General features: G+C 38.8%; 1 protein-coding gene across 7 annotated transcripts in view; it reads right to left on the bottom strand.

The window, feature by feature from the left end:
- The window catches only part of LOC148333838 (chloride channel protein 2-like), a 103,851-nt gene that overhangs the window by 34,610 nt on the left and 42,039 nt on the right, over nt 1-27,202 (bottom strand). For all 7 annotated transcript variants that reach the window (XM_088300294.1, XM_088300298.1, XM_088300295.1 and 4 more), the window contains 10 exons: nt 21,188-21,319; nt 20,890-21,018; nt 18,982-19,115; nt 16,790-16,867; nt 15,369-15,447; nt 14,858-14,983; nt 13,354-13,438; nt 10,509-10,610; nt 9,207-9,291; nt 7,735-7,890 (listed from right to left, as the gene is read on the bottom strand). In XM_088300294.1, the coding sequence (XP_088156420.1) occupies nt 7,735-7,890; nt 9,207-9,291; nt 10,509-10,610; nt 13,354-13,438; nt 14,858-14,983; nt 15,369-15,447; nt 16,790-16,867; nt 18,982-19,115; nt 20,890-21,018; nt 21,188-21,319 (1,106 nt within the window). The remainder of the gene's footprint in view (nt 1-7,734; nt 7,891-9,206; nt 9,292-10,508; nt 10,611-13,353; nt 13,439-14,857; nt 14,984-15,368; nt 15,448-16,789; nt 16,868-18,981; nt 19,116-20,889; nt 21,019-21,187; nt 21,320-27,202) is intronic.

Consider the following 27,202-nt stretch of genomic DNA (forward strand, 5'->3'; position numbering starts at 1 on the left):
ATATATATATATAGTAACTTGAGCACGGTGTTTTGTTCTGAGATGATGTGCTAAAGACGTACAGAGCTCATCAACGTAATAATCTCAAGATTTCAATATTTTAAATAGACATCTTAATTACAGTTGCTGTCTCCACGTCCCTGCATGATTCCAGTCCTCTCCCTCTTCCGCTCCCCGCACTCTGTCTATGGCTAGATGTAATTAAGGCCGACTGCCACCGCAAAGTATCAGATCTTCTCCTGTAAGACTACACTGCTGTCTTTTTCACACCGCGTGTCATGCACACGTACACACAAAGGGTTTAGGTGCACACACACACCCAAAATCCAAAGCTATTGTGATGCACCAGGGAATTTGAGAAATTAATAAACAAATAGGTCAGGCAATGAACAAAGCAAGCTCAATGGCCTCATCATTTTCCCTTTAACGTCATCTTCCAGCCACTAAAATCTTTCCACAAGCAACGGACAGTTAAATGTATCTTGGAACTCATAACCTCATTTCACATTTATTGAACCGTTTGTGAACTAGTTTGATATGTTTGATGTGTATTTATGTGTGTTGAAGACTATCCAGAAGTACACTACTTCAAGTTAAATTTTTATGAGACAGACTATAGAGTGTGACAAAATGATGATTGTGACATAATCCAAAAACCCAGTCAGCGATCCACCTTATACCGAAACCCCGGGAGTCTTTGCATGAATTACATGTGTGACTTTTGGTATGAACCAAAACCGGTGGTTTTTTTATGTTGCAACTGTTTGTGCGAGTCCATTTTCTATCATATTTACCGACTTTAACAATATGAGAACGCTCGTTGTTGCATCCTAGAAGATAACTCATTTCAATCCCATTTTCTGTTCATAAAGCGGGGCAGGTGGATGGAAAAAAAAGGCTTGTGACAACGTATTCATGTTTAACTACTTTCCGAACTTTGTCAGGCAATGAGCAACTGGAATAGCTCTGATGCGTATCCGTACCTACACAGTGATAACGGTTAAGTTTTTTTAAACAAAGTTCTAATAAACCATTCTGGAAAACGAAAACTGCTCTAACAAATACCAAAATCCTACCACCGTAAGTGTCTTTCAGGAAGTAATAATAAAATAAATGTTTCTCTATATAAATCATTGAATAATTTATATCCTGAATATATTAAAAACATATTTATGGGGTATAAAACCCAGTATAGGGCCCTGAAGTTTGCAGACTCGGGTCAATTATTGGACCCCAGAGTTCAATGCAAGCAAACATGGTGAAGTAGCAAATATGTTATGCTGCACACAGTTAGGAAAAGCTCCCCACAGAAGTGAAGGGTGAGTTAAGTGTGAATGCTTTTTAAGGCCAGGTAAGGCCAAATATGGTTTTTTTCCTCATGCCTATCAATGAGTTGTTTCAAAGCATTTTTCAAATGTATTTTCTAAAAGTTCTTTTTCTACACAGTTTTTTTTTAGTAAGCTATGTTTTATTTCTGAACTTAGTTTTTAAATGTTTTAGTTGTCATGTTTTTAGATGATTTATATGACGTAATTTTAATTATATGTCACAGATGGTGTAGTGGTACATCTGCCTGAGGTGGGTGCGGGCAGCGTGGGATTGGTTCCCACTCTGTGACGGTGTCTATGCCTGCCCTGTGACTGGCTGGCGACCAGTACTGGGTGTAGTGCACCATTCGCCGGTAGTCAGCTGGGATAGGCTCCAGCACCCTCCCGCGACCCTGTACAGCAGAGGTATTCAATTAAAAGTCACAGAGGTCCACAACTAAAATTTCTTCCAATTCGAAATGTCTAGCCTATGTTCACATTTTTATATAATTTCAATATTTAGTCATTTTCAACAGAGCGCACTTATATACGAAATATTTAGCAATGTTCCCATTAAACACCTTTGCCAGTCAAACCAATATAAGGCGTTTATTTCACATTCAAGAAAATGTGGCTCCAGGAACTTAAGTTTGCCACTTCCAGAAAAAAACAGTCAACTATCTCCTGCAGAAATATATCAAGTGCTAAGCATTTAGTTAACACCTTTTACCTTTTTCGTCTTAAATCAAAGAGTTATCAGCCTAAAAAAAACAGAAAGCCTAATTATCAAAGGAAAACAGGTCAACATGTTCAGTACACAATCAATAAAAATGGCTGTCCTCATGAAAAACTAATTCAAATGAGCTTTGACAACACCTTTCCCTTTGAATATTTTTTTAACTTCTCTTCATGAGAAAAATGAGTTTGTGACTGCCCTGCCAGTGATTTAAATCTGAGTTGGAACGGAGTCAGGGCCATTGGGATTTGGTAGATTATTTCACACATCTGGGCTTTGTGTTTTCCTTTAAATAATGTTTGTGCAACCGTATTAAAGCACTCCTTCACAACTTCCCCATCACTGAATGTTTTTTTTAAGTTTCTTCAAAATCCATGATACTTTTCGTGAACATTCGTTTGCATGCCGCTGGGCTTTAAATGAAAATGTAAACATCTGTTATACTGCACTCGAAGGTCGATATTTTTGCGTGCGCTCACCTCACACTTCAGCGGAAAACTTTGCAAAAAAGGGCGGTGCTTTGTTTCGCAGTGGCGCTTCGAAATGTTGCGACGGTTTCGGAGCATATGATGCACACTGGTTTAGAATCGGCTGCAGCCAGAACAAAGCTAAATTTCTCCGTCCATTCATTTAAAACAAGACGCATCGACCTTGCTAACTTTTTAGCAAGGCATACTGTCAGCAGCACTCTCTTCCGGTCTGCTGCGCAATTGGCAGTGGATAGTAAACAAAAGATTTGATTGGCTCAAATTAGTGACGCCTTTTCCGTATTAACTAGAATTGCAGCGCCAAGGTTTGTGAATGCGCCCTGAAAAAAAATCATCATAGATTGGCCATGGGTCCGGTCCGAACCATTGCGCGGTCCGCATCCGCCATTTGGTGATGCCTGCTGTACAGTATACGCGACGTGGATATTGACATGACATGACAATTTTAATTATGTGAAGCACATCAAGTTACCTTGTGTATGGAATGTTCTATTTAAATCAAGCTGCCTTGCCTAAAACACGAGAGAATGTGTAAGTCGCATTGAGAATGTGAGATTTAACTCTTTGCAGGAGTATAAAAGAACGGATTTATGAAATTCTGTCAAAGCCGTTGAGTGTAGTGATGGGAAAATGAGGCTTCAAATTTGCTTCATGAACCAATTGTTGTATTTTTGAGTCCTCAAGATGGCACTCTTGGTTTAAATAAAGGGTTTAAAAGATGGCAAGTCAGTGTGCTTTCAGCCCAATGTTGAACAGAGACAGCCACCTACAGGAGTCCAAAAGTACTACAATTGGTTCATGAAGCAGATTTGAAGCTTGATTAATTCATCACTAGTTGAGTGATTTATCAGTGACAATGCATACAGAAAATCAGTAGGAAGAAAAATACCAATGTAGGAATGTATCAAGGAACGTGGAGGTCATACACTACTGAACCATTCTTTTCCTTCGTGGTTAACTAAGGAACTGCGAGGAATTAAGAAAGCCGGGCTGTCCTCGGGTGCTTCAAAGCCCACGATATACTCAACAAACTACTAAGAACACTCAAAAAGATAATTGCAAATCACTATCAATTGCCCTTCCCATGTCCAAGTAGTTGTTCCTCAATTGTTAACCATCTCCCACAAAGAAAAAGAAATAAATGTTTTTAAGTTGTACACTTTTGATGTTGACAGGAGGAGCTTCCTTTTCTGTTTATGTTGTGAGGACTCTTTATGTAACATGATTTTGTTGAGGTATGACAATGGGAATTAAAATATTTACACAAATCTGCATTTGCCTCCTTGATTGTCTCCACCTGCATGCTTTCAAATGACAATTTACAGGCATATTTTTCTACGCTGTCTAGAGCGGGCATTAGAAGTATGATACACGTTTAAGAATTTCTACTGCATGGGGAAATAAATCTTCTGTGGACGCTACAGTGTTATGTAATCACGGAAGAAGCGTCATGACTGAAAAGCTGTTGAAAACAGCGACATTACAACCTCACTATTAACAGTAATCTAGAAATACAACTACTTGAAACAACGCTTAATGCCAGCACACAAATACAATTTGATGGTGCGATTCAAAACATGTAACCAAAACATTGCTGTGTTTTTTTTTTTTTGGAAACAGATGACTTGCATTTATATTCAGAAACCTGATTTCAGCTAAATTGAGCTACGAGCTTGGTCACAAAATTAATTGAAATTGTAAGTCAAGGTACAACTGTGATTAAATGTTGACTCTCCATTCATGATTACTCTGAATATTGTGCAATTAATTTTTAGACTCCGCGTCAAAATGGTCTGTGATTACCTGGCGACCAATCTATTCATAACCGCACTTCTTGTCCAAAGTCACCTGGGATTCACTTCTGATCACCCAGAACCACAATGAGGACAAGCAGGGTATCAAGATTGCGTAGAAATTTCCATTAATGGTCTCCACAATCCATTATGAAAAATAGTCATGGCTTCAACTTTTTTATCCAATTTGAACTTTTTCACAGCTTTAAAATAGGCCGGCGGAATTAGCTTCCATCCTTATTTAATTAACACTCAATCTTAATTCAGTTTTGAACGATATAATCTTCCATTTTTACACTTGCTTGCTATGTGCGATGATTTTCCATTGTACCCATTAAAACGTTGCGTTTAATGTAACCAAAGAACATTGATGGACACAACGTTTCATTATCAGATTCTTTTTTTTTTTTTTTTTTTTAATCCAAGTTCATCTGTTCGACCCAAAGTAAGGCCCGAATCAGGTGCTGTCGCAGTTATCTTACATACAGTACAACAAGACCTTCTACGCGTCTCCTTCTCTAACCAGAGGACATTCAGTGTAAAAGTACATGAGTGGGAAGCGCACACTCTGGACATCAAGTTTTAGCTGCGTGCAGGGACACTTTGTTCCCAAGTGTCACAACCAGATCTTATGCAACATTCTTGTAGAGTGGAAGAACCTACTACTGGTGATGTAATGGAATTAAATGAAAACCAATAGCTTCTTTAGTCATTGTGGCATGGCCAAACACATTGTCACGTGCATAATACAAGAGTTTGGCCAGTGATACTCTTTAGGGAGCCTTGCTGCACAGCCAAAATTCTTAAAAAATATTTGCATACCAAAGCCATTTGTTGAAATAGAAAAATATCTAAATGAGTGATCAATAAAAACTGACATCTGAGCAACAGCTCAAATATTATCAGATAATCGATAATTTGCTTAAAGTATATCAGTTTCACGAGATTGTATGAGTACTTTGTTAGATGTTTTGAGAAATATTTAAAATCACAGACAGCATGTAAACAGCTTGTGATATTGTGTCAGTGGTTTCCTCAATAAAAGGTGTTACTATTGAAGATGTTTAAAATTTAAAAAAAAAAAGTAAAACTTTACAGACATATTGTATATCAACCTCCTCCTTAAACAGAAATAGACTCGATAGCGCACAGTCATAACATATTGTCTATTGAGCCCGGTTGGAAAATCAAACAGTCATTAAGTTGAATTCCTTAATTAATATTGGTGGTTAAAAACTGACCAATGACAAAATGATAGTATTGTTTTCAGAGTTTTACAAATATAAGGACAGGAACGCCCCCTCCAGATTGCCGTTTACGCTTCGTGGTCTCTGAAAGGATTAAGGGGAAAGTTTATAATCAGAATCAGAATCAGAAATCCCTTTATTGTCATTGTACTCAAGTGTGCAACGAGATCCCTTCAAATGGGAACCAACAGTTTTCATGATTGCTCTCCATGATAATGGCATTGAGCTGCAAAGGTATGCCAGATTTGTGCAAGTCTATGCACAAATCTTGTTTTGTGACCACACCGTTTCAAATACTTGTTCCAGTTAAGTTCAACATCCTTCGCAGGTCTGAAGGCAAGGGACCCTGAATAGTAAAGTTTGGTGGTTGGAATGAATGTTTGTTGGAAAAGGAGCACCGGAACAAGATGGCTGCCATGTTGAATAAAAGAACTATTCATTACAGAGACGGAGACGGAGAGAGCAATTTCGCCTTGAAAATCACCACGCTGAATCCAAGAAAACCAAAGGCTGTAATTAGGTGGAGACATTACAGATTCACTGAGAGAGAAGTGTGCGTGCGTGTGTGTGCGTGTGCGTGTGATGTATCGTTCTGGCATTTGTCTGTACTATTGATGCAAGATTCAGTCAATACTCACAGTAGTACAGTAGATAGATATGTGCCAAATGGATGGAATCTTAATCAGCGGTAAAAAATAAATAAATAAAATGCATGTAATCATTGTTCTTCCAGTTTATTGAAAGCATTAGAAGTATGTCCAGCAATTGGTTCTTCGGCATTAACCAATAGAAAGAGAGTGCTCTTCTATTTATAACGACAGACTGTGTGTGACATACAAACAATCAAAAGGCCAAAATATTGAAATGTATATGCAGCAATTCAACTTATACTACGTTTGCTAACTACAAAGCCAGTAGCTGATTAGCAAACGCGGTGTCATTAAACAAATTTGCTACCTTAAGTTCTTTTTGGAGAATATACATACTGCCCACCATCCAGGAACGCGACCATTGTCTCTATTTCTATTTCTTTTTTGCCTTTTCCTAGCAGAGAACAAACACACATCCCCATAACGCTTCTATCGAGCTGATTACATGCCTCCCCGGCGGACTTGTGGCGATGGACAGAATCTTAACGGAAACAAGCGATGATTGGGTCGGTGACAGACTTGGAGTGTGACGCCTCGCTCGGTCCAAGACACAGAACGATATTGTCTTGTAGTCTGACAACCCAACCATATTTATTCAGCCTATATGGAAGTAATTTTGCTCTTTCTACCTCTCTGATCTAATTTTTAACAAGAAAAACAATTTAATGTTGGTCTGTATGTTCAGAACCGGAGGCGAGCCATCAGGCACCAGCGACTCCTTCCTGTGCCAATGTAGTTCAGTGTCATCAGAGAGAGAGAGAGAGTCAGGTTGCGCTCCCCTCCAGTTGATTTCCAAATGCATCCTATGTTATAAAACAATCAGCAGCTCGTGCTTGAACTGTTTTCATCTGTACCGCTTGATGCACTGGCGCACAGTTATCCCAGTTGGCGTGCCTAGGGCACGCACCGGCACGACATTTTTGGTACACTTTGAATAACCGAAGGGCGTATTTTGGAACGGTCGGAGTAAACCAGTGCACGCTGAGAGTGTTTTGATTTACACTCAATGCATCTGTTACACTACACAGATTTATATGTAACAATTGGACCTCTGTGGCTGAAGCCAGAGGGCAGCCACAATTTTTTTTTTTTTTTTTTTTTTGCTAAAAACACTGTTATCCGTTTTACACCAGGATCCCTGCTAGAGAGCCTCTCAAAGAATAAAATTCATTAGCTGATTGCATCAACCATTCAGATAGAGTAAGTAATGTAGTTTGGTCTACATTTCGCACATTTTTTTTTTCCCTGATGGCCTTACTTTCATTTTATTGTTCATGAACTTGAGAACACGATGCAGGCGAATCCTTGAGTAGCACTCAGTGATATACATTATAAGAGAAAACTTATCACATTCTTTCTCATGAAATTTGTAAGTAGTGCTTCTCCCAGATTTATTCATACAACTGCATGCCACATTGTGGCATTTTTTCCTTAAGAAATTCCATAAGAAAATGATTGCATGCCTTTTCCATATGCATACTGCATAGGCCATTATTGTGATATCATCACCTACCTTCATGACAATGAAGATAACCAGGGTGACAAAAACGTTGACCTGCGGATGTTGCCAGGCCAGGGAGTGTCCAATGTAGTCAAATTCTTCAGCAATGCCCTGTTTTGCCCAAGTGCGGTTGTCGAGCAATGTCACCAGCGATTCCTTCTGGGTGAGCTGCAGGCCACAGGTTTCATCAAGGTAAAAATGTTAAGAACAAAATGGCATCTGGATTTGAAAACAATTTGGATCTAAAAATAATAAACAAAACTGTTTCTGTCAGTCTAAGCAAAATATGGTGCTTCCCAAGAAGATGTGTGTGTGTGCTTGCTTGCGTGCGAGCGTGTAGTCTGGGCTCTATGTCTTCAATCACGATATAGGGCATTTTATATCACGATGATGATATAGCGCGATGTATTTTCAGTTATTCTATAACAATTCTAAGACTGATTACCTTTTCTCACTTTATTTGGAAGTGACATTAAACAGATCTATATCAAAAGATAAATGCATCCAGTAGTGCTCCGATCTAAGATTATCAGATTTAAACACAAGCCAAGTTGCCTACATATTTTTGCATAAATATAGATATCAATTTAAATGAGGCATAAAAAAAATCTGACAGAAATTCATCAAAAAGAAAAAGTAAAATTATCCCGACTGTAATGTCATTTTGTAATGAATGCGTTGTATTCACTATGTAGATCTCAAGTCAAAATCAAAATAAAAAAAAAAAATTACGTCTTCAATAAACTATACTCAACCATTTTTCGAATTGCTTAACCTCAATATTACTATACGTTTAATCTTCTAGGCCACTCCATCCGGCTCACAGACGGTACTCCGTAACGATCATATCCTGTTTAGCTGCTTGTGTAGGTGTAAATGTGTAGCGTTATTTTTGTATAAATTTCTCTCACTCATTAAATTCCTGCTATTTTTCTGTTCAAAGTTGACTGTGCTACGCTTCAACGCAGCGACAGCGAGACTTCTGTGACAATTGTACTCAAGCACCCAAGCACTTAATTGCAGTCTTTCACGATACCGTTAGCTTAGCTAAGCATTTAGCATGGCTTTTCCTCGGTTAATTACTCTCGTAATCCGTTCATGAGAATGATACTTTTAAGAAGTGGAGCTTATTTGACGTGCGCCTCAGTGAAAAACAAATCCCAGAGTGTATGGTGATGGGCTAATGATAATGTTTTGATTAAAATTTGTTTACAACAAAAAACAGGAGGAAATAGTGAAAGGAAACCCAAGCAGCCCCAATTTTAAAAAAATATAGCTACTTTAAGTATTTACAAATAAAATGGGCGGGGGGGGATGAAAATAGGTGAATCCCAGGTTGCCGAGCCACGATTATTCTGGGGTCAAGTGTAAACTGATTAGACGAGCGCAGGATATAGCAGCAAGATATTTTAATTCATTCAATTGCATAATCATTGTAAATGCAATAAATGCTTCAAGTATATCTTAAATGGATGGACACATACCTTGCCTGCCATAAATTGTCCAAAGCCAGGTGGAAAAGTTAGCGTGGAAACTAGTAGAGTTACCAGTGCTGGATACAGAAGACGTCTGTGAGAAAGATATCAACCAGAGGCAGTGATGGAAAAAAATATCAACAAAACAGAAAAAAAAAAAAACACATTTAGACTGAATTCATTTAGCAAAACGCCAAACTTGCATTTCATTGATCCATTAAAAGAGATTTACTTTGCATCACATCAGTTCTCAAACTTTTTAAAAACAATTATCGTCTCGAATTTGGGGACAAGAAAAGGCAGCAATTCAGTCAGTGAGGTGGTGAATTGAAGCTCATGTAAACTCATCTAAACCGTTGCAATTTCCCGTGTTTTCCTCATAAGTAAACAAATGTCCTGTATTAATTTAACACATTTTAATCCCGTGGAAGTGAAAATCAAGTACTTTTATCAGTGCAATGTAAGTAAATTGAATAGGCTACTTTGTGAGCGCACATCCGTCCCTACCATCACGAGAGGGGGAGCGAGGCTCGAGGGGTCGCATTATCACAATTGTATTCATCAGCTTTAAGCTTTTATCCTGCCTGTTTTGTCTTTTTAATTTTTTTTTTTTTGGGGGGGGGGCGATGCCAATTTAGGCCAGCCTTTTTGTTTCCACTACGCTGATGAACATTGTCGTTATTGTGCGCCTTTCACAAACAGCATGACTCATTCATTTTAATGTGCTGCTATGGCATTGACCATATATGGATAGATTTGGCCTCAAAAGGGCGGCACAGGTGGGTGTACGTACGCACGGTTTGATAGGTTGGATTTTTTTCCTATTTTGTGCACAAGTATACTTTTAGTTTGAATCCTATGCACTCTTTGATAAATTGGACCCCTGGGCTTCAACACTTAAGCATTTATTAGCACAATCTCCTGGGTGCATAAACCAGAAAAGGCACGCAGCCGCATACTGTTTCGGCACAGCAGATTCTCCCATCGGCTTAAGTGCGTCACTTACGCACCTTCATAAAACGTATGCACTGTGGGTGGAACGACGTTTAAATGACGTTTAAAAGATGTCCCCTGTCAAATCTAGCGGTGCGCATAATCTGCCTGTGACTTTTGTCAAAAGTCTAGACGGGAGAATCACCGAGCCTTATAAGTGCATTTGAAAGGCATGAAAAAAATAGACTCAAGTGCCTAAAATGCTTTCCATCCTCACGATTGTCTAACTGAGAAAGACGCCGAAACCTACAAGTTCTAAAAGAGGGTGGCCTTGCTTTAAGATGCAGACTTTGATGTGATACAATGTGTGATGCTCACTTTTTCATGAGGAATCTGTTGATGGTCTTTTGATTCCTGATGAATTGGACAATAAGCCGGTTCAGGTACACAAACAAAGCTCCACCAAAACCGCTGGCAATGCTGCAAAGAGAGTTGGACATGCATGAGAGATAAGTTTGGTGAATGTCAGCAAGAGCCCTGATAAGGAATGACTCCTTGGTGAGAGAAAACAAAATGCCAGTACCACATCTTAGCTACAAGGAGGGATAAGGTTGAAAGAAAGTGTTTTTTTACATTTTCAGTCATGTGTCCATTTAATATTCGTGAACATTTTTATTTGAAGCAATTGAGGTAAAATGATCTTTAATATCGGCATGGATGATCACGCCACCTGGTCTAGATAGCCATGACATTTTAAAATCCTGAGGTGAACCTTGGGCAGACCACTAAGCTGTGTATCCTTTAATTGATTAAACGCAAAACAAAAATGTGAATGCACGCGTTGTTGTGACTAAATAAAAATTGCTTGCTGCATGATCTTGACATGTATGTTGTTCTTAAGAAGAAGTGCTTGCTATCCTTCAGTCCTTCTCAGTGCTTTCTTCTTGTTACGAGTCTCAATCAGGGTCAATAAAAGGCCTCCCGAGCAAAGGAGGATATAAAAGCTCTGCCTCAGCGCACGAGCAACTGTTACAGGATAAATTATCCATGTAAGATGACTCATACAGGTTCGGCTGTGAACAGAAGTAGAGCGCTCCTAATTCCAGAGAGAATTTAGTCTACACTCTTGCAGAATAGAAAAAAACTAAATCCTGCACGTAAAAACGGCAAAATACATAAAATAAGCATGTGCATGTCAAAGAATTTTGGATGGGTAAAATTAAAATCAATCATTTAAACTTGGACCTGAAATACTGCCATTCTGGTGTTGGACAGACTTTTTGTTTTCATTCAGATTATTTGCACTCAAATTCAGCACTGCAGTAATCTGCTCACATGTGTCAAATAAACATTCTTAATAGAATTTGGTTTGTGTGGTTTAGTTGTTGATATTCTTATATGTGTAGTCATCATGGAATTGGAAAACACTAGACACATTGAATTTGTTAAAATATCACAATATACTGTAAAATGGAAAATGGTGGAGGATAAAATGTCAGTTGACGTTCTTCAGTTTTTTTATTTCAATTTTTTATGACTCCACCATGGTTAAATATATCAGTCATCAATTTGATTACATTTTGTGGGGTTTTGAACAATATCAAATAACTAAAATGAGTAAGTAACCCCTCAGGAATAATGAAAACAATTTTCAAGTTAAGAACCTCCCTACTTAGGAAATGCGCATGATCGGCAGATGACACGACTGTTAGCTGCTACAGTCCAGAGGCTGCTCGGCGAGTTGCGGCTAAACTGCTGATGTTTAAGTGGGCAAGTGTGTAAACTCCGCTCGCAATTTCATGCTGGCTCCATTAATTGGGTGGTACTTGTTCAAATGATTCAACAAAATTGTTTTGCTCGTTTTTGTGGACAAAGCTTGCGCAACTGCTTTATTAACTCCACTTCCCTTTGGGGATGCCGCAAGTGATGGCTAAATGAAGCTTAAAATCTTCATGAACCAGTTGTAGTACCTTTGGACTCCTGTAGATGGCGCTCTCTGTTCAACATTGGGCTGAAAGCACACTAGCGAGCCGTTTTTTAAACCCTTTATTTGAACCAACAGTGCCATCTAGAGGATTCAAATATACTACAACTGGTTCATGAAACAAATTTGAAGCTTCATTTTCCCATCACTGGATACCGCTACACAAGCGATGGTGAGGAACTTGTCTTGTCAAAATGGCTTCAAAAGACAACGGCAAGTGATGGCTGTCCAACAGCTGCGTATTTAGTGCATGTTTGGTCATTTGCTACTTCTATTACTTTTTGGTTACATCCTCAATTTAAAAATCAAAGTAGAGGAGGAAAAGGTCGACTGATTGGATGCTGTCATGCACATTTCCGCCGAGTCTGATCAAATAAATATGCTCACGGCTCACAGCTGCTCATCACGATATCAGGGTCCTTGATCAATTCATCGTCCAGATGATTATAGCCCTGCAAACATTGGTCAAAATAATCGGCCAAATGGACAACTTTTTTCAGATTATTTTGACCTTTGAGTACTCTAACCATTTAGAGCAGTTGCGCTAAAGGAACACTAGTCTCATCATTACTCATGAATCTACGCCATAACCTTCTATGCATAAATTTATAAAATGCATATTGTTGATAAGGTCCTCCATGGACCTCTCATTCAAAACAAAGCAATCTTAATTTAATTTAATTAGTAACGCTTAGTTGAGCAATGCATGATAATTTTTGCATTGTGTGTACTTTTTTTTTTTTAATAAATCCATCTATTATTTGATAATCACTATTGTTTTTTTCTGTGAGAAATCTGTATTGGCCTCTAAAAAAAAAAATCCAATTTGGTGTGGGATTCTGTACGGACTGGTGGATGGAGACCATCTGGTCTACTTGCTTCTTCCACTTTTTTCCCCATGTACCATTTTTTATTTTCTCGCAGTGTGGATGCTCTGTGGAATCAGATAACCTCTTAGAGGTCAACTCTGGTGCTATTCAAGACCACTTGGTTTGGGGAATGAGACTCTTGATTGTCCATGGAGAGATTGTTAAGTGAAGGAACACACAAGGCCATTTTTATTGTCGTGTGGGTCCTCTCTGTCACTTCAGATAAGAGCTATTTGCGTCTACTTTTCTCAAGATGTTGCTGCATTGTGTAAAAGCTTAACTTGCTGGGTTTGACTATCAAGAATATCATACTTCTGTATAAACCATCCAACTATTAATATATTCTATTTACTGAGAAAGCCAAACTCACCCAATGACAGCAAAAGCAGGCAGCTCCTGGAGGTCAAATGGAAAGTCAAGCCGGAAACGAGTTTTGAAAAGGGCTGTGATGGTCTCTGGAAAAAAAATAAAATCGGAACATACAGTTAACTAAAAATCCATTCCGTCTTTTAATTACAGGTAATTCAATACATGGTGTAAATTTGGTTCTTAATTGTAGGCAAAGTGTGAGAACCACACGAAAAGTTCAGCTAATTATACTTGACACCAGAACTTGATTCTTTCTCATCAGGAGAGGAAATAACAATGCCATAATTAAATCGTCTGGAGGTTTGAACTTCCGAGTCACTCTTTAATGAGATTAGTTGTGTGTAACTATGCAATGCATCACATTTACATACCAATGATTTGTCTGAAAGGATCTTAAATTAATCCAAAACAAAAACTCCGTTTTGGATGAATGCGCCCCTTCAACAATATATAATTTATACAGTGCAGTCCATGTCTCAAAAGTCACTAGCAGAATGATTCGAATTGAAGGTGTTCATTCAAATATTTTTTCAAGAAATGCATAACTTTGATTTCAGCTAAGGTGCACCCTAAAACAATAACTTTTAAAGTTACATTTGATATAGAACAGACCATTTCAAAGTATGGCCCTGGGCCACATCCGGCCTGCCCACAGTCTCTGACCAGCCCTAAATGTAAAATATGCAGTGCATTGAGTTTGAAAGTTGCGCTTTAATTTTATGCGCACACCTGTGGATGTTGATACAAGGGAGATAGAGAGCGAGAGCTACAATTTGTGACAGCAGAGTTGCGAATTTAGCAACGTTTTTGCTATAGTTAGTAACTTCTGACGTGTCGAGCAACTATATTTCATAAAAAGAGACAGCGGTCCCAATGTTGGCAACATTGTTATTTCCTGCTCCTTGGATGGAAGACGGCCAAGAGGATTTGGCCTGACAATGCACTATACTAAGCTAGAGTTTTATAGACCGTACATATTAGTTTTGGGGCGTGTGTTTATGTATATATAAGGTTCGAGATAAGCGGTTTCTCATCGCAGTTTGCGATTTTACACCTCATAAAAATAAATTGAACAGCAAATCTCTCTCTCGAAAAAAAAAAAATGTAGTCCTTTAGCAAAGCTAAATTGATTAAAAATATAAGTTTGAGACCCATTATTGTGCAGATCTCAAAACTGTGGTGCAAATAACATAGATGGGTATAAGTATATGAGAAACGTTTGACATCGAGCTCTTCGTTATGACGACATCAGCCGTTTACGTTTTCTGGTCAGAGAGTGACTGCTAAACTGGTAATGTAGCCATCATCTAATATATTTATATAAATATATGTCACTTTTACACTGTGTTGATTGAAATAAGACACTGACTATAATATATTGTCTTCGACCCTTGAAACAATTGGCATTCTTAGGAGTAAATATTAAACGTTTGACTGCAAGTGTATACGCTCTGTTACTTAACTGATAATATAAACAAGAAGCAGTTCACTAATATCTGTCTAACCTTCGTCTCTGTTCCAAACAGCAAGCACTCTGAAGATGAAGGCACTGAAGGTAGCAGCAAAGAAACCTCTCCAATAGTTCCTCACCGCAAAGAACGTGGATGTTACTTCAATACTGAACAGCACGCCTAAAAAAAAAACAAACAAAAAAAAAAAAACACAGACAATGCCCATCAACATCATCAAAGATCAATTTAGCGACATAATGAAATGACTTTCGTCATGACATGAAATTTGACATGCTGTAGTACTGTAATTAAAGCAATTGCACTTTTATGGAAATTAATGAAACCAAGATCAGCTACTTTATATAATTGTCAGGTGGAAATTGGCACCGAGCCACAGGGTGCCTCTAATGTAACAGTAAGGTTGATGCCAGGCAAAAAGTACAGGACCGTAAGTGCGTTAAAAGCAGGGGGAGCAGATGTGTTTTTGTTATGTTTAGCAATTATTACATTTAATCCTTGGAGGGTTTTATCGATCAATCTAGTGTATGTTTGGCAAGCAACTCACCTCCTATTGGGGCTGCAAAACAGCAACCAACTCCCACTGCACAGGCTGCTGCCAGCATTTCAATGTTCCTTGACTCGTTCTGAATCACGCACACACACACAGACACACCCCCCCCCCACGCACACGCACGCACACACACACCAAATAGTTATTGTAATTTCCAGTCAGTTTTTGACCTACAGGGCGGTTGGAGGTAATTACATAGAGCAGATTGGAAATCCGACCCACAAGATTTCAATTTTTTCATGATGCTTTGAGATGGCAACTGATGAATTGCAGTGTAGCACACAAACCGGAAAATAACAAAATACAGAGGGAACTACATAGGGCAAAAGACCATGAGTCAAAATGAGACAACCGGTGTGATTAGCTCACTCCCCCTTTTAAAGTGTTGCAAGAAGAAAATTCTGTAAAAAAAAAAAACTAGCATTCTATGTTTTGACAAAATATATTTGGCTGTGGATAAAAAACTTTCAACTCAAAATTCCAACCTGTATATTTGGCAATATTGTACTTGAACAATTCACAATTCTTATTTTAATGTGGATAGCACAATCTTTTACATTCTTTTACATCATGGCAGGAAAGGATGAGTTAAAAAAAAATCCACGTTTACCGTGTCATTTTGATACATTTAAGAAGCCTTCTGAGCCAATCATTCCAGTCCAAAACATCACACCCCAAAAATTCCCTGCTCACGCTGCAGCCTTTTTTGTGACATAATGGCCAAGCCACAACTCCATCCATCTGGACCATCCAAAGTAGCAGGTAATTCATCAGTGAATGAAATTGTATTTCTAAGCCCACTGCCAATGCTTTTCCTTGCAAGATTGTTTACCGGTGGCTGAAACACAGCTTTATGACTGACTGCAAGCCGTTGCATTTGCGGGACACATGAGACACATGCAGCTTCAACTACACGCTTGCTGCTCAGCACTGGCTTTTCAACAGCTCATCTTGCGCTGACAGAAACATTCCTCATTTTCTATCAAATAGGCTCACCTATCAAACATGTTTCAGATTTGTATCAGTGATCTAACTAGATGGGGTGAACTAAACTAAAGCTTCATGAAGCGCTTTATAATTTTTACATTTTGAGATATTTTCTACTCCTTTGGAGGGGTGCTCTTAGTTTAAAGATAAAAGCTGATGCAATGGAAATGCATTAAATTTCCACTGCATTTTAAAGCATGGATGCCATAGGAAGTGATTCATGAAGCTTCATTTGTCCATCAATATCATTTAGTATCGTCAGAGTTGGTAGGCTATACTGTATTGTCAATTAAAAGATGCCAATACAATGCGTTAAAACATACTCTAACAAGACCATGACACTAAAAGTGCTCAGACAGCAAATGTCTGATCTGCAACTGTTAAAAAAACATATTCCGCGAATGGCAAGAAAAACATTAACGAGCTACCTCATAAATTCCTCCGAATAGAGACATGAACTTGCTGAGGAGAGCTGCACACAAACTGGCGATGTGGACAAATGGACCCTGTAGAGGAAAAATAAATTAATTTAAAAAAATGTAACGGAAACAACAATAAAGATTAGGGAATTAAAATTACAGCGTGAGCATTAAACTCAAGAAAAGAAAAGCCTGCAGCAAATACTGAATCCAAAGAGCTTAAGGCATTGGTGTTTTTAGCCTGTTGGAGTAGGAGAGTACTCACCTCCAAGACTATTTTTATATTTGCTGTAGACTAAAAACATGAGTTTGACATTTGAAAAAAAAAAAAAAAGAGACAAGAGGTCAACCTTTCAGCATTCCATCCATTCATTGTTTCTTTTATTTACAGGTGTTTGGATTTGTATTTAAGACAATATCTTCTGTGTGAACCCAAATGTGAGCAAAATAATTGGAGCATGTGCCAAGCTGTGCTGCATTGGTACATGCCAAGTTGTGTCCTATAACAATTAATCAAACAATAAATAGCACTGAATGTGTACGCTCAGTTTCTTGTTTTGGGTTTTGCCAGTGAAGATTACCTTTGTAATAGTTGGCATTGAAACCAACCTGCAATACAAGCAATTGTGACATCGACAGAAGATTGAGAATCTATTACAGCCATTGCACAAACCTCAACCAGAGCCAGCCAGTACTACCACTTGGAAAGCCGTAAAGAAGAAAGTAACCCTTGGTGTAATTAGCGACAGGCAAGGAACACAAGTTAACAGTCGAGAAACTTTTTTCGCGCAGGAATGAAAAACAACTGCTTTTGACCTCAGCAACAGGCACCAGAGGTCAGGAGTAAAGGTTTCACAATTTTCTGAAAATTAAGTTTCATGGTGGCGACCAAGATTAGTTTGGCAAAAGACTTTCAGCGATGATCACACTAATCTTTGTTGCTCATGTGTTCATCACACAATGCCAGGAGCAAAATCTAGACCACAGAAACATTTAGTCTCATAATTTATAAAAAAAAAATAAGAATAAATAAAGAAATATATAAATAAATAATCCAATTAGGATATCCTTCTTCATAGAGCATGCTAATGACCCAAAAACACACTGCCAATACAACATAGGAATTCACAAGGTGGACTCATTGGCCAACAAGACAAACATTTTTTGGACAAAAATCATCACTAAAGAATGTAAAATGTTTGAAAATGCATCCCTGGCATGATGCCGTTATTGCAAGCTAATTAATTACAAACAAATACCACATCATATTCACTTTAATCTATTTATCTATTCCAATGTTTCAAAGATTTCAAAATTTTGTATCAGATCCAGATGTTAATTCCAGGAAATAAAAATCTTATTTCCATCTCATCATGTCATGTTAATTTTTTTGTTGTTGTTGTTGTTTTCATTATACAGCAAAAAAACTGCAAGGCTTTGCATTACTGCTCCAATACTTACAGAGGGGACTGTTTGTCATCAGACAAAGACTGTGTGCAAGTATTTGAAACACACAGTTTTTTTAGGGTTCCAAATTTCTTTACAATTCCTCTTATTGTTATTGTTATTATTCCTACATAGTGTTACTGGTAGTCGTGCATGCTGTAATGCACTGGTTCAAAAGATGAACAACATCTGTTAACCGCATGGCATATAATACCAAGCATCCCTTTGCCTCCCACGGAGTTTAAAAAGTATCTCAAGCAGAGTTTCCTTCTCGCTCTGGCTCGTTTTTGTGGACTAGCACCTGAGCAGATGTGCCTGTGGTGTGCCACTAGTGAATCATTTGTAATTCATGCTGCAGGGAAACTGGAAAGTAGGGTACCGCAGCATTGCACAAAGATTTCATAACCAATTTCGGCAAAAGTTTGAAAAGTTGTAAGGTGCCAACAATGAAAACTACTTGAGCAGAGAAGGTGAATCCTGACAATCAGATAGTGGATAATTTGTACAGGAGCCTTCTGGCTAGTGTGCTTTCAGAGTGGGATGGGACACTACGAACCATCACATGAGTTTTTAAATTAAACGAACTGATGTGTGCAGAATTGTTCACCTATGGTGGAGTGCCATTATCATTCTGTGTGGATTCATTCCAACAGTTGCTCTAAAACTGTTTCCACCGAGATCATTTCATCACAATTGGGCTTGATCAAAGTCATTCGGTGCTGCCAAGAGAGACTCACTCAGTGTGTTAGCATTACCTCCTTGCCCAGTGGCATTCCACTGCCCAGGGCACAGGTTAGGCCGATGACTTTTGCCACAAACGTTTTGAAGGTGAGGTATTCCTTCAACACCACTCCTCGCAAGATGGTCTTCATCTCTGGAATACCCGAACCTGGAAAGAGCAGAAAAGGAGAAAAATAGCGGAACACATCCACCATCTACAGTAGATACCATCATTAAAGTTACCGGAATGTAACACTTTTTGAGCACATTACAAGGATTTACCTTGTCCAGGGACTACTCCATGATTTAGCTGTTAAAATTCAGATTTATTCCAAAAAGTAGATTTTAATTGGAGCACAGCTTTCATTTATTACAACACTATATATATATGATGGACATTATTTTGCTATGGGTTGCGTGGTCCGTGTGCTGGGTGGCAGCCTCAGGCGGGGACCTTGGTGGTCCAATCCTTGGCTACAGACGTTAGCTCTAGGGAGATGGAATATCACCTCTAGGCCAAGATAGTGTGGGAGGCAGAATTACCATTGAGACACTTTTGCACTACCCTCCACCTACAGCTTCAGCTTTGGTACCAGTCTTCTCAAGAGAGGGTGGACTCTCTTCCAATATAGGGTTGCCCACGGAGAAAGGCGCAGAGCAGGTGTTGGCATAATTATTGCCCCCTGGCATGGCGCCTGTATGTTTGGGTTCACAAAATGCACCAAATAGCAGAAATTGGTTGGTTAGTCTACTCAGCCTTTTTGGAGCATTAGGAGGGTGTGTGGGAGATTGCGTCCCCTGGGAACTCCCTTGTTTTGCTGAGGACTTCAATGCTCAAGGGGGCAATGACAGTGGAAGGCCGTCATTAGGAGGAACGGCCCCCTCCGATTAGAACCCGAGTGGTGTTCTTTAACTGGACTTTTTTGCTTGTCACCGACTGAACACCACGTTCAAACATAAGGTTGTTCAGATGTGCACTTGGGACTAGGACCCCCTAGGCCTCAAATCGATGATGGACTTTGAGGTTGCGGCCACGTGTTTTGGACACTTGGGTGAAGAGAGGGGCAGCGCTGTCAATTGATCACCACCTGGTCGTGTGTGATGGTGGGCGAAGATGCCAGTCCAACCTGGCAGACTCAAACATATTGTGAGGGTTTTCTGGGAACATCTGACAGAATCCCATATCACAAAGTGTCTTACCCCACACTTCCAGTAGAACCTTTCCCATGTCCCGTAGGAGACAGGGGACGTGGAGTTTGTGTTGACCATGTTCCACGCCTCTTTTGTTGAGGTGGCTGATTTGAGGAGGTGGTTGTTGTCTGACGTGGCGTCAATCCCTGAACCTGCTGGTGGTCACTGATGGCAAGGGCTGTCGTCAAGCTGATGAAATCAGGGAAAATTACTTCCGGACAGGTTTGAGGAAATATTGTTCCACCATATGGCGTCTCAGGAGGTGGAAGCAGTGCACCATTAACACTGTGCATAGCGGCAATGGAGCACCGCTGACTTTGACTCGGGACATTGTGAGTAGGTGGGGAGAATACTTTGAAAACCTCCTCAATTCCACCGACACAGGTTCCTTTGAGGAAGTCTGGGGACTCTGAGTTGGACTTTCCTATCTCTAAGCCACCAATATGGTCAAAAAGCTCTTCGGTACCAAAGCCGTTAGGTTTGATGAGAGCCGCTCGGAGTTCCAAAAGGCTGTTGTGATTGTTGTGACGCCGTATGTGTCTGCAATATGAACGCTCATCCGTACACATGATACCTTTATATCAAAGGCCAAATACATGATTTCTGCCATGGTAGTTTTCCAATAGGAACAGTAACACATGATAGTTAAATAGTTGCATATGTAACAGCAAAAGACACATCCAACCTACAATATGTCTGACACAAAAATTGCATTTGCATATACGTTTGCAGATTCTTGTATTTAATCATACCAACAGCCTGCGGAGCGAGAATCTGAGTGAAGCCAGCTGAGAAGGTTATGAGGACTACAGGGTATGTGACCCAGGCCAGATACTGCAGGAAAACATTACTGTCCAGGCCACCATACATCCACTTCTGTGCTGTGGAAACACATACACAAATGTGACCAACACCAGAATTGTAAAACATATTGTAAACCGAGTATTCACCATATTTATAAAAGTTGTATATTGTTTAAGCGCAGTTATCGTGGACACTCCCGCAAAGAGATTGTTACGCCTTTCTGCTGGTCTGTTTAACATGTCTCACCTTGAAGGCAGATGGCAATGCAGAAATCCACCACCCAGCTGACCAATGCCATGAGAAGTCCCAGCAGGATAAGGAAGATCCAGTCCTCGCCAACACGTGAGATCAGGAACTTCTGGCAGCGAACAGTGCAAACTAAAGGAACGAAAAGATGACAGCATGCTCAGATTCAAAGATCGCATACAGTACAAGAACTCCAGTGTAGGGCTGCAAATAATAATCGATGAATTGGATTAAGAAAAAACATCTTTTAATTTCAATCCCTTTGTTCTAAAACAGAACAACATTTGAAATTTCAGTGCATAAAATGGACAAACAAACTGTTAATTAATGACGACTCAGATATTGCTCTGGTCCGTAACACATCAGAAAATGGGTGACAATAATGATCATTCTTTCCCAAAGTAAAAGCCATTGTTTATTTTCATTCAATATAAAGACAAGTCTGCTATCACTACAGAAATCTGAGAATTTTTACAGTTTATATCGATTAATCAATGACCAAAAATAATCTATTAATTTGATAATTGATATGCATTACTACTACACACAGGTTTTCTGATAGACAGTAAAGCATCTATCCCACTAAGGGAAGACATTTTCGACTGTTGGCGAAGTTAGAAAATGTGTTGATCACGTCAGTGTTCGTCAAGGTTTGTTCAAGGGCGCAAATGTTCGCCAAAATGTTCCCACTTGGCAAACATTCACCTGTACTTTTCTGTTATTTCACTGTTGTGCCATATTTTCGATACTTATGACGACTATGTCTTCACTGTTTTTCCATGGTATTGTTCATGGCTTCAAATTATTATTTTTGCTTTCTATTGACTTCTACCTATATTATCTTAGGTATTTTTACTTAACCTCTATAAATATTTTTTGTATTTTTGGTGGGGTTGCACAAGTTATGAGTTACAATAGGGGAAAAAAGTTTTGAACTGATTTGTCTTGCCCTCAATTCTTTACACCACAATACATTGCATTTGAACAGGGGTGTGTAGAATTCTAATATCCACTGTAGAGCCAAGATCCAGTTTTTATAACGTACCTTAGTAATGGGGAAGTTGAATTGAATGGCAGGTGATGTCATAATTTCAGGTCGAAAGCAAATTTTAATAATCACATAACTAATTTCGTAATATTTATTTTTTATATGTTACTATATTATTACGTCATATTATCATTTATTAGTATTATGAAAATCTGATGTGCTACAAAAAGATTTGTTATCAGTGCAAAAAACAAAATCTAAAAAAATTCTCACGATAATTTGAAAACCGATAAATCGTTATGCAACACTTAATTTCGTCTTCATATCGCTACTTGAGTTGACGTTTTCACATGACCACTTTGACAACATTTCTAGAAAATCTGAATTTCCCATCAGTGGTCAGAGCAGGCCCACGCCCTACTCAATGTGGTCCTTGGGGGCTAAATTTGAGGCCGTGAGCATCACGTTGAAGACCAGTTTGGATGCATTCTACTGAGGGACCTACTAGTAAAATATTTAAAATGTTTAAGATTATAGTTAAAAATTTACAATATTTTAAATAATATTATCTTTGTGGCAATCAATCAATGAAATGTATTTAAACCATCGTCCCTTGTTTAATTGAATCACTATCACCTGTTGGAATCGATTACTGCGAGTATTATCATGTATATAAAAGTTATTGTTTTATGAGATGCCCATATGCGAATAGGAATCAGGTTCAATTACTCAAACAAAATAGTTTGACTATGATTCATAGGACATGCATGCAGATGCTATATTGCAAAGCAACACTAATGTACACAGCATTTCTTTTCTTTTCCTTTTTGTGATGAGAAAGTCTGTCCTCATTTTCAGTCTTCGGGACAGTAGGTGGCTCCGTGAACTAATGACATGCACAACCATTTTTGTTTGTTCTCTCTCAGACCCCTCCGGCTTCTTATAAATCGTTCACCTGTTTTCAAGTGTCTATTGATAGATAACCAAATTAATGTTTATTTCTTCATACATTACAAAAAATAGGGATCGTATTGCAAATAGATTCCCCATGTACATACATTTATTAAGTGAAGCAGATGTATAGCACCCTTAAACACGAGTCCTCTTAGTCCTCTAATAAAATCACCAACCCAAGGCCATCTTTGAAGTTAGCATTACTTCTGTTCTTACAAGTAGAAAGATGAGCATGTCACGCAATTAGTTATCATTAAATTGTTTAATATAACGTCAATTTACCAAGCTATTTGTTCTACATATAACCCAAGAAAAAAATATATCCCCACCAAACAGAGCTAGATTTTTCTGTAGGAAGGCATTCTATGCATCCTACGACAGTTTCCTCAATGTGAAGTTATTAGTGAATCAAACTCTTCCGATAGTGCTGAACTGAATCTCAGCCACTCTAAAAATTACATATTAAAGCCACCTTGCTTGTTAAATTTAGGAAATGAGCATTTGGATTAAAACTTAGAAAGCAACCATGGAGAAGTCCAGAGGCCTCTGATTCAACTTACCATGGCCTAAACAATTAGAATCAATGGGGAGAAAATGTCAATTACAGTTGCAAAAATAAGCTGTCATCACATAAATAACCTCAGGGAAATCACACACTGAAATCCTCTTGAAATTCATGTCCTAATTCAATTCAATTGTATGCTAGGTTAATTGAAGACTAAATGGTCCATAGGTATGAATGATTGCCTATGTGTGCAGTCCAATTTTATGTAAACCACTCCAGGGTGAGCCTAAAGTGGCTAAGTGGCATAGAAAACGGAAGAATGAATGTGTTTGGTTGCTTCTTGCTCGAGGGTCCTTTACCCTTTTCTTGAACACTCTACTGGGCTGAGATATGACACTTACAGTACTGGCTATTGATTTTTTTTTTTTCTTTGTCTTCAAAAAGTCTGGAGTTGATTTTTACAGTGAGGCAGGAAGACGACTAAAGAGCATGAAGGCAGAATGATTTCCTTGTACAGAACGGCTGCTACAAGCGGCTCACTGGGGTTTATTGATTAGGTGACAGCTGACAGAAGTAACAAGATCAGGCGTGTGGAACCTCTACCCGCGAATCAGGCCATGCCAACTTTGATTCAAAGTGCCACCCTCCCCAGCTGACGAGCGAGAATACCGTTTGCTTTGCAAAGTCAGACGGTTGGTTAATTTTACTTTCAAACGAAGAAATTGAAAGGCAAAACCCCTCAAGACGAACATGAAATGAAAGTGGCTGCATTGAAAGACCAGACAAACATCACGAAAGAAGAATGCAAAAGCTTGGTGATGTAATGAAAATCTTATATATATATATATATATATATATATATATATCATATAATATACATATTATATGATAATTATCATTGCCATTATGAGTTTTGTCTATTTTGAGTTTACTGTACCTTTGTTAATTCTTTTGGTTCCTCCTGTAATAAACGACTCAATCCAAATTTTTTATGAGTTAAAAATTTGAAATCAACTGTTGCGCTCTCATCTCATAATGATCTTTTGAAACCCAAATGGACTCAATTAGCTGCAAAATAATGAAATTGGCCTCACTGTTCTGTAACTTAAGAGAGGTGTGTGTATGCAAGGAAGTTAAAGCTTAGTAACAAATTTGCATCGAGTAAGTGAAAGTTTTGTTTACAAACGGAATAGCTATTTTGACATCTTTCAAGGAAACCAGTGTGTGTGGTGCACGTTTGCCAGGTGAAAGTTTGTTTTCTTGCTTGTTCAACAAGCTGCTGCACAGAACAAGTTGTGCTTGGGTGGCTGTACGTAATAATTAATAGAGATCGGCTCAGGAACTTGAGTGGGAGTAGCAGCTGTCGTCTGGCACAGTGTCACTGTCGGCTTTGTCACACACAAATTCTGGAGTTACTACTTTGTATTTTGTTCTGTGTATTTCTGAAACAAGACTGAACATTGAGCAGTATTTTAGCAATTAAACGCAATGTCAAAAATTTAGCTGGACATTGGAGATGGTCTAAATAAATTCTCAGTTGACAGGTAGCGGAACAATTTAGTTTTAAAACTATTCTGCCCTCCTTTCACTCAGCATTATAATTGAGTAGCAGAAGATTTTCTTTTTCATGCGGCGTGCAGAGGGAGAAATGTCAGAGTTAGTGCACCATGTATGCAGTGATAAAGCAGAACTCGACAGCGCTTAAGAAGCAAATCAATATCTTTCCAGTAAGCATTTCTAAATTTGAATTTGCCATGGTGGGGCTTCTGCTTATTCCATAAGAGAAAATGTTGAATAGGGGTGGGACGAATCGGGTAACTCACGATTCGATACTGTGACGATATGTGGCCCACGATAACAATAATATCACAATACACAATGTCTATGATATTCAATATATCATTAGAAATCTCTTCAACAATATATCACGAGATATGTGACTGAAAAAAGGAAAAAATGGCCATAAAAATTAAAACATCAAATTTTTTTTTTAATGCCAATACGTGTACAAAGTACAAAGAAAGGTGCATTTGCAAAGTACCTCACTGCTGCTGAGTCTTAACACTGTAGCTACGGCTGGACGAATTAAAGTGCACAAACATTAATAACATGTTTTATGTAAACCAAGACACTGCATTGCTTTCCGAACTTGAAATGTCAGTATCAACTGTCATTAAAGTGGAATCATCCGCCCAGTGGAAACATCAAGGCATATTCTTCTTGAGGAACACTAACTGAACAACATGCTCAGACGTAAGAGCACACCAAAGGGAAACTTTGCTTTAAAAGCAGTAGTGATTGTCGGCTGTCTTGGTTCGCCTTTAACACCTGCGAGTAGTAACCGTGATAGCGAACGAGGTGGCTTTGCAGATTCGGAGTGTTGATGTTATATTTTACCTTTGCAAAGCAGTTCTTGCAGATTGCATACTCTTTATCCAGTGTTCTCCCGTCACCGGTCTCGTAAAAAGCAAAGTGTCTCCACACTTTCGAGTGGAAAATTGATTTGTTTTTCTGGGTTTTCCGCCATTCTTGCATTCGTCCTTTTTCTATTGTAAATTCTTCACACTCTTCACCGGCCGCTGATCCCGGCAATTTTAGAACCGTTTGCGGCATTAGCGCCCCCACAGACAGGACAGGAGTGATTAAATACGGACGATGATGACGAGGTCGATCCAATATGTGCCTTGTTTTGAAATATCGATATTGCCGCCAGGCTATCGATTATTTATTGCGACAGAGTTAGCAACAATTTATTGCAATATCGATTTTTTCCCCCACCCCTAATGTTGAACCTGTCACTAGTCAGCGGTGCCAAAGCAAAGTCCCGACAGATGGAACTTGGAGTTTATATGAGATTGGATGTGTGCAGGCAAGATGTTTTTCTTTCATTACTTTCATTAAAATGGAAGATGGACAAAAATGAGTAATCGTTTTTTTGAACATGTATTTTAGTTGCATGTCTTCAAGCTAGCCATTTCCAACAGATGTTTCAACATGTGCATACACAGAGACGTGCACAAACTTTCACCTGCAGATGAATTGCCGTCTTTATTCTTGGAGACATGCAATAAGAAACATGCTACTTCCCAATCTCTCATTACTTGTTCATCTCCCTTTGCCCCTCTCCATTTGATCACCCCAAAAACTGTTCTGCCTTTCCACACATCACATTCAAGCACCGACTTAGCCTCTCATCTGTTTCTTACCCACAGGCAACAATCTTTTTCTTTGCACCTTTCTTACTTGCTTCATCTGTTCAATTTATTTGGTCATCTCGCTCTCCTCAGAGTGCCCACATAACCGCTGAGCCCAATTTAGATTTTGGTGGATACAAAACCAGAGGCTTTAGCAAAGGAAGAAACTTAATTTATATGACCTATGATAAACATCTACATTCCGAACATGAACTTTTCAGACATCCTTGCAATGGCTGTTATTGAGGTTGTTTGTAAAAATGCTGAGCAAGTGTGTCCGCAGCTGATTTAAACGACCACTTGGAACCAACTGCTAGTTTATCTTTACCTCATTAAATTGTACGCAGGCCATTTGGACCAAAAAACATCACCTG

Source organism: Idiotropiscis lumnitzeri, chromosome 7 (assembly GCF_059441095.1).
Source record: "Idiotropiscis lumnitzeri isolate Australia: NSW breed Sydney's pygmy pipehorse chromosome 7, RoL_Ilum_1.0, whole genome shotgun sequence".
Classification (NCBI taxonomy): Eukaryota; Metazoa; Chordata; class Actinopteri; order Syngnathiformes; family Syngnathidae; genus Idiotropiscis; species Idiotropiscis lumnitzeri.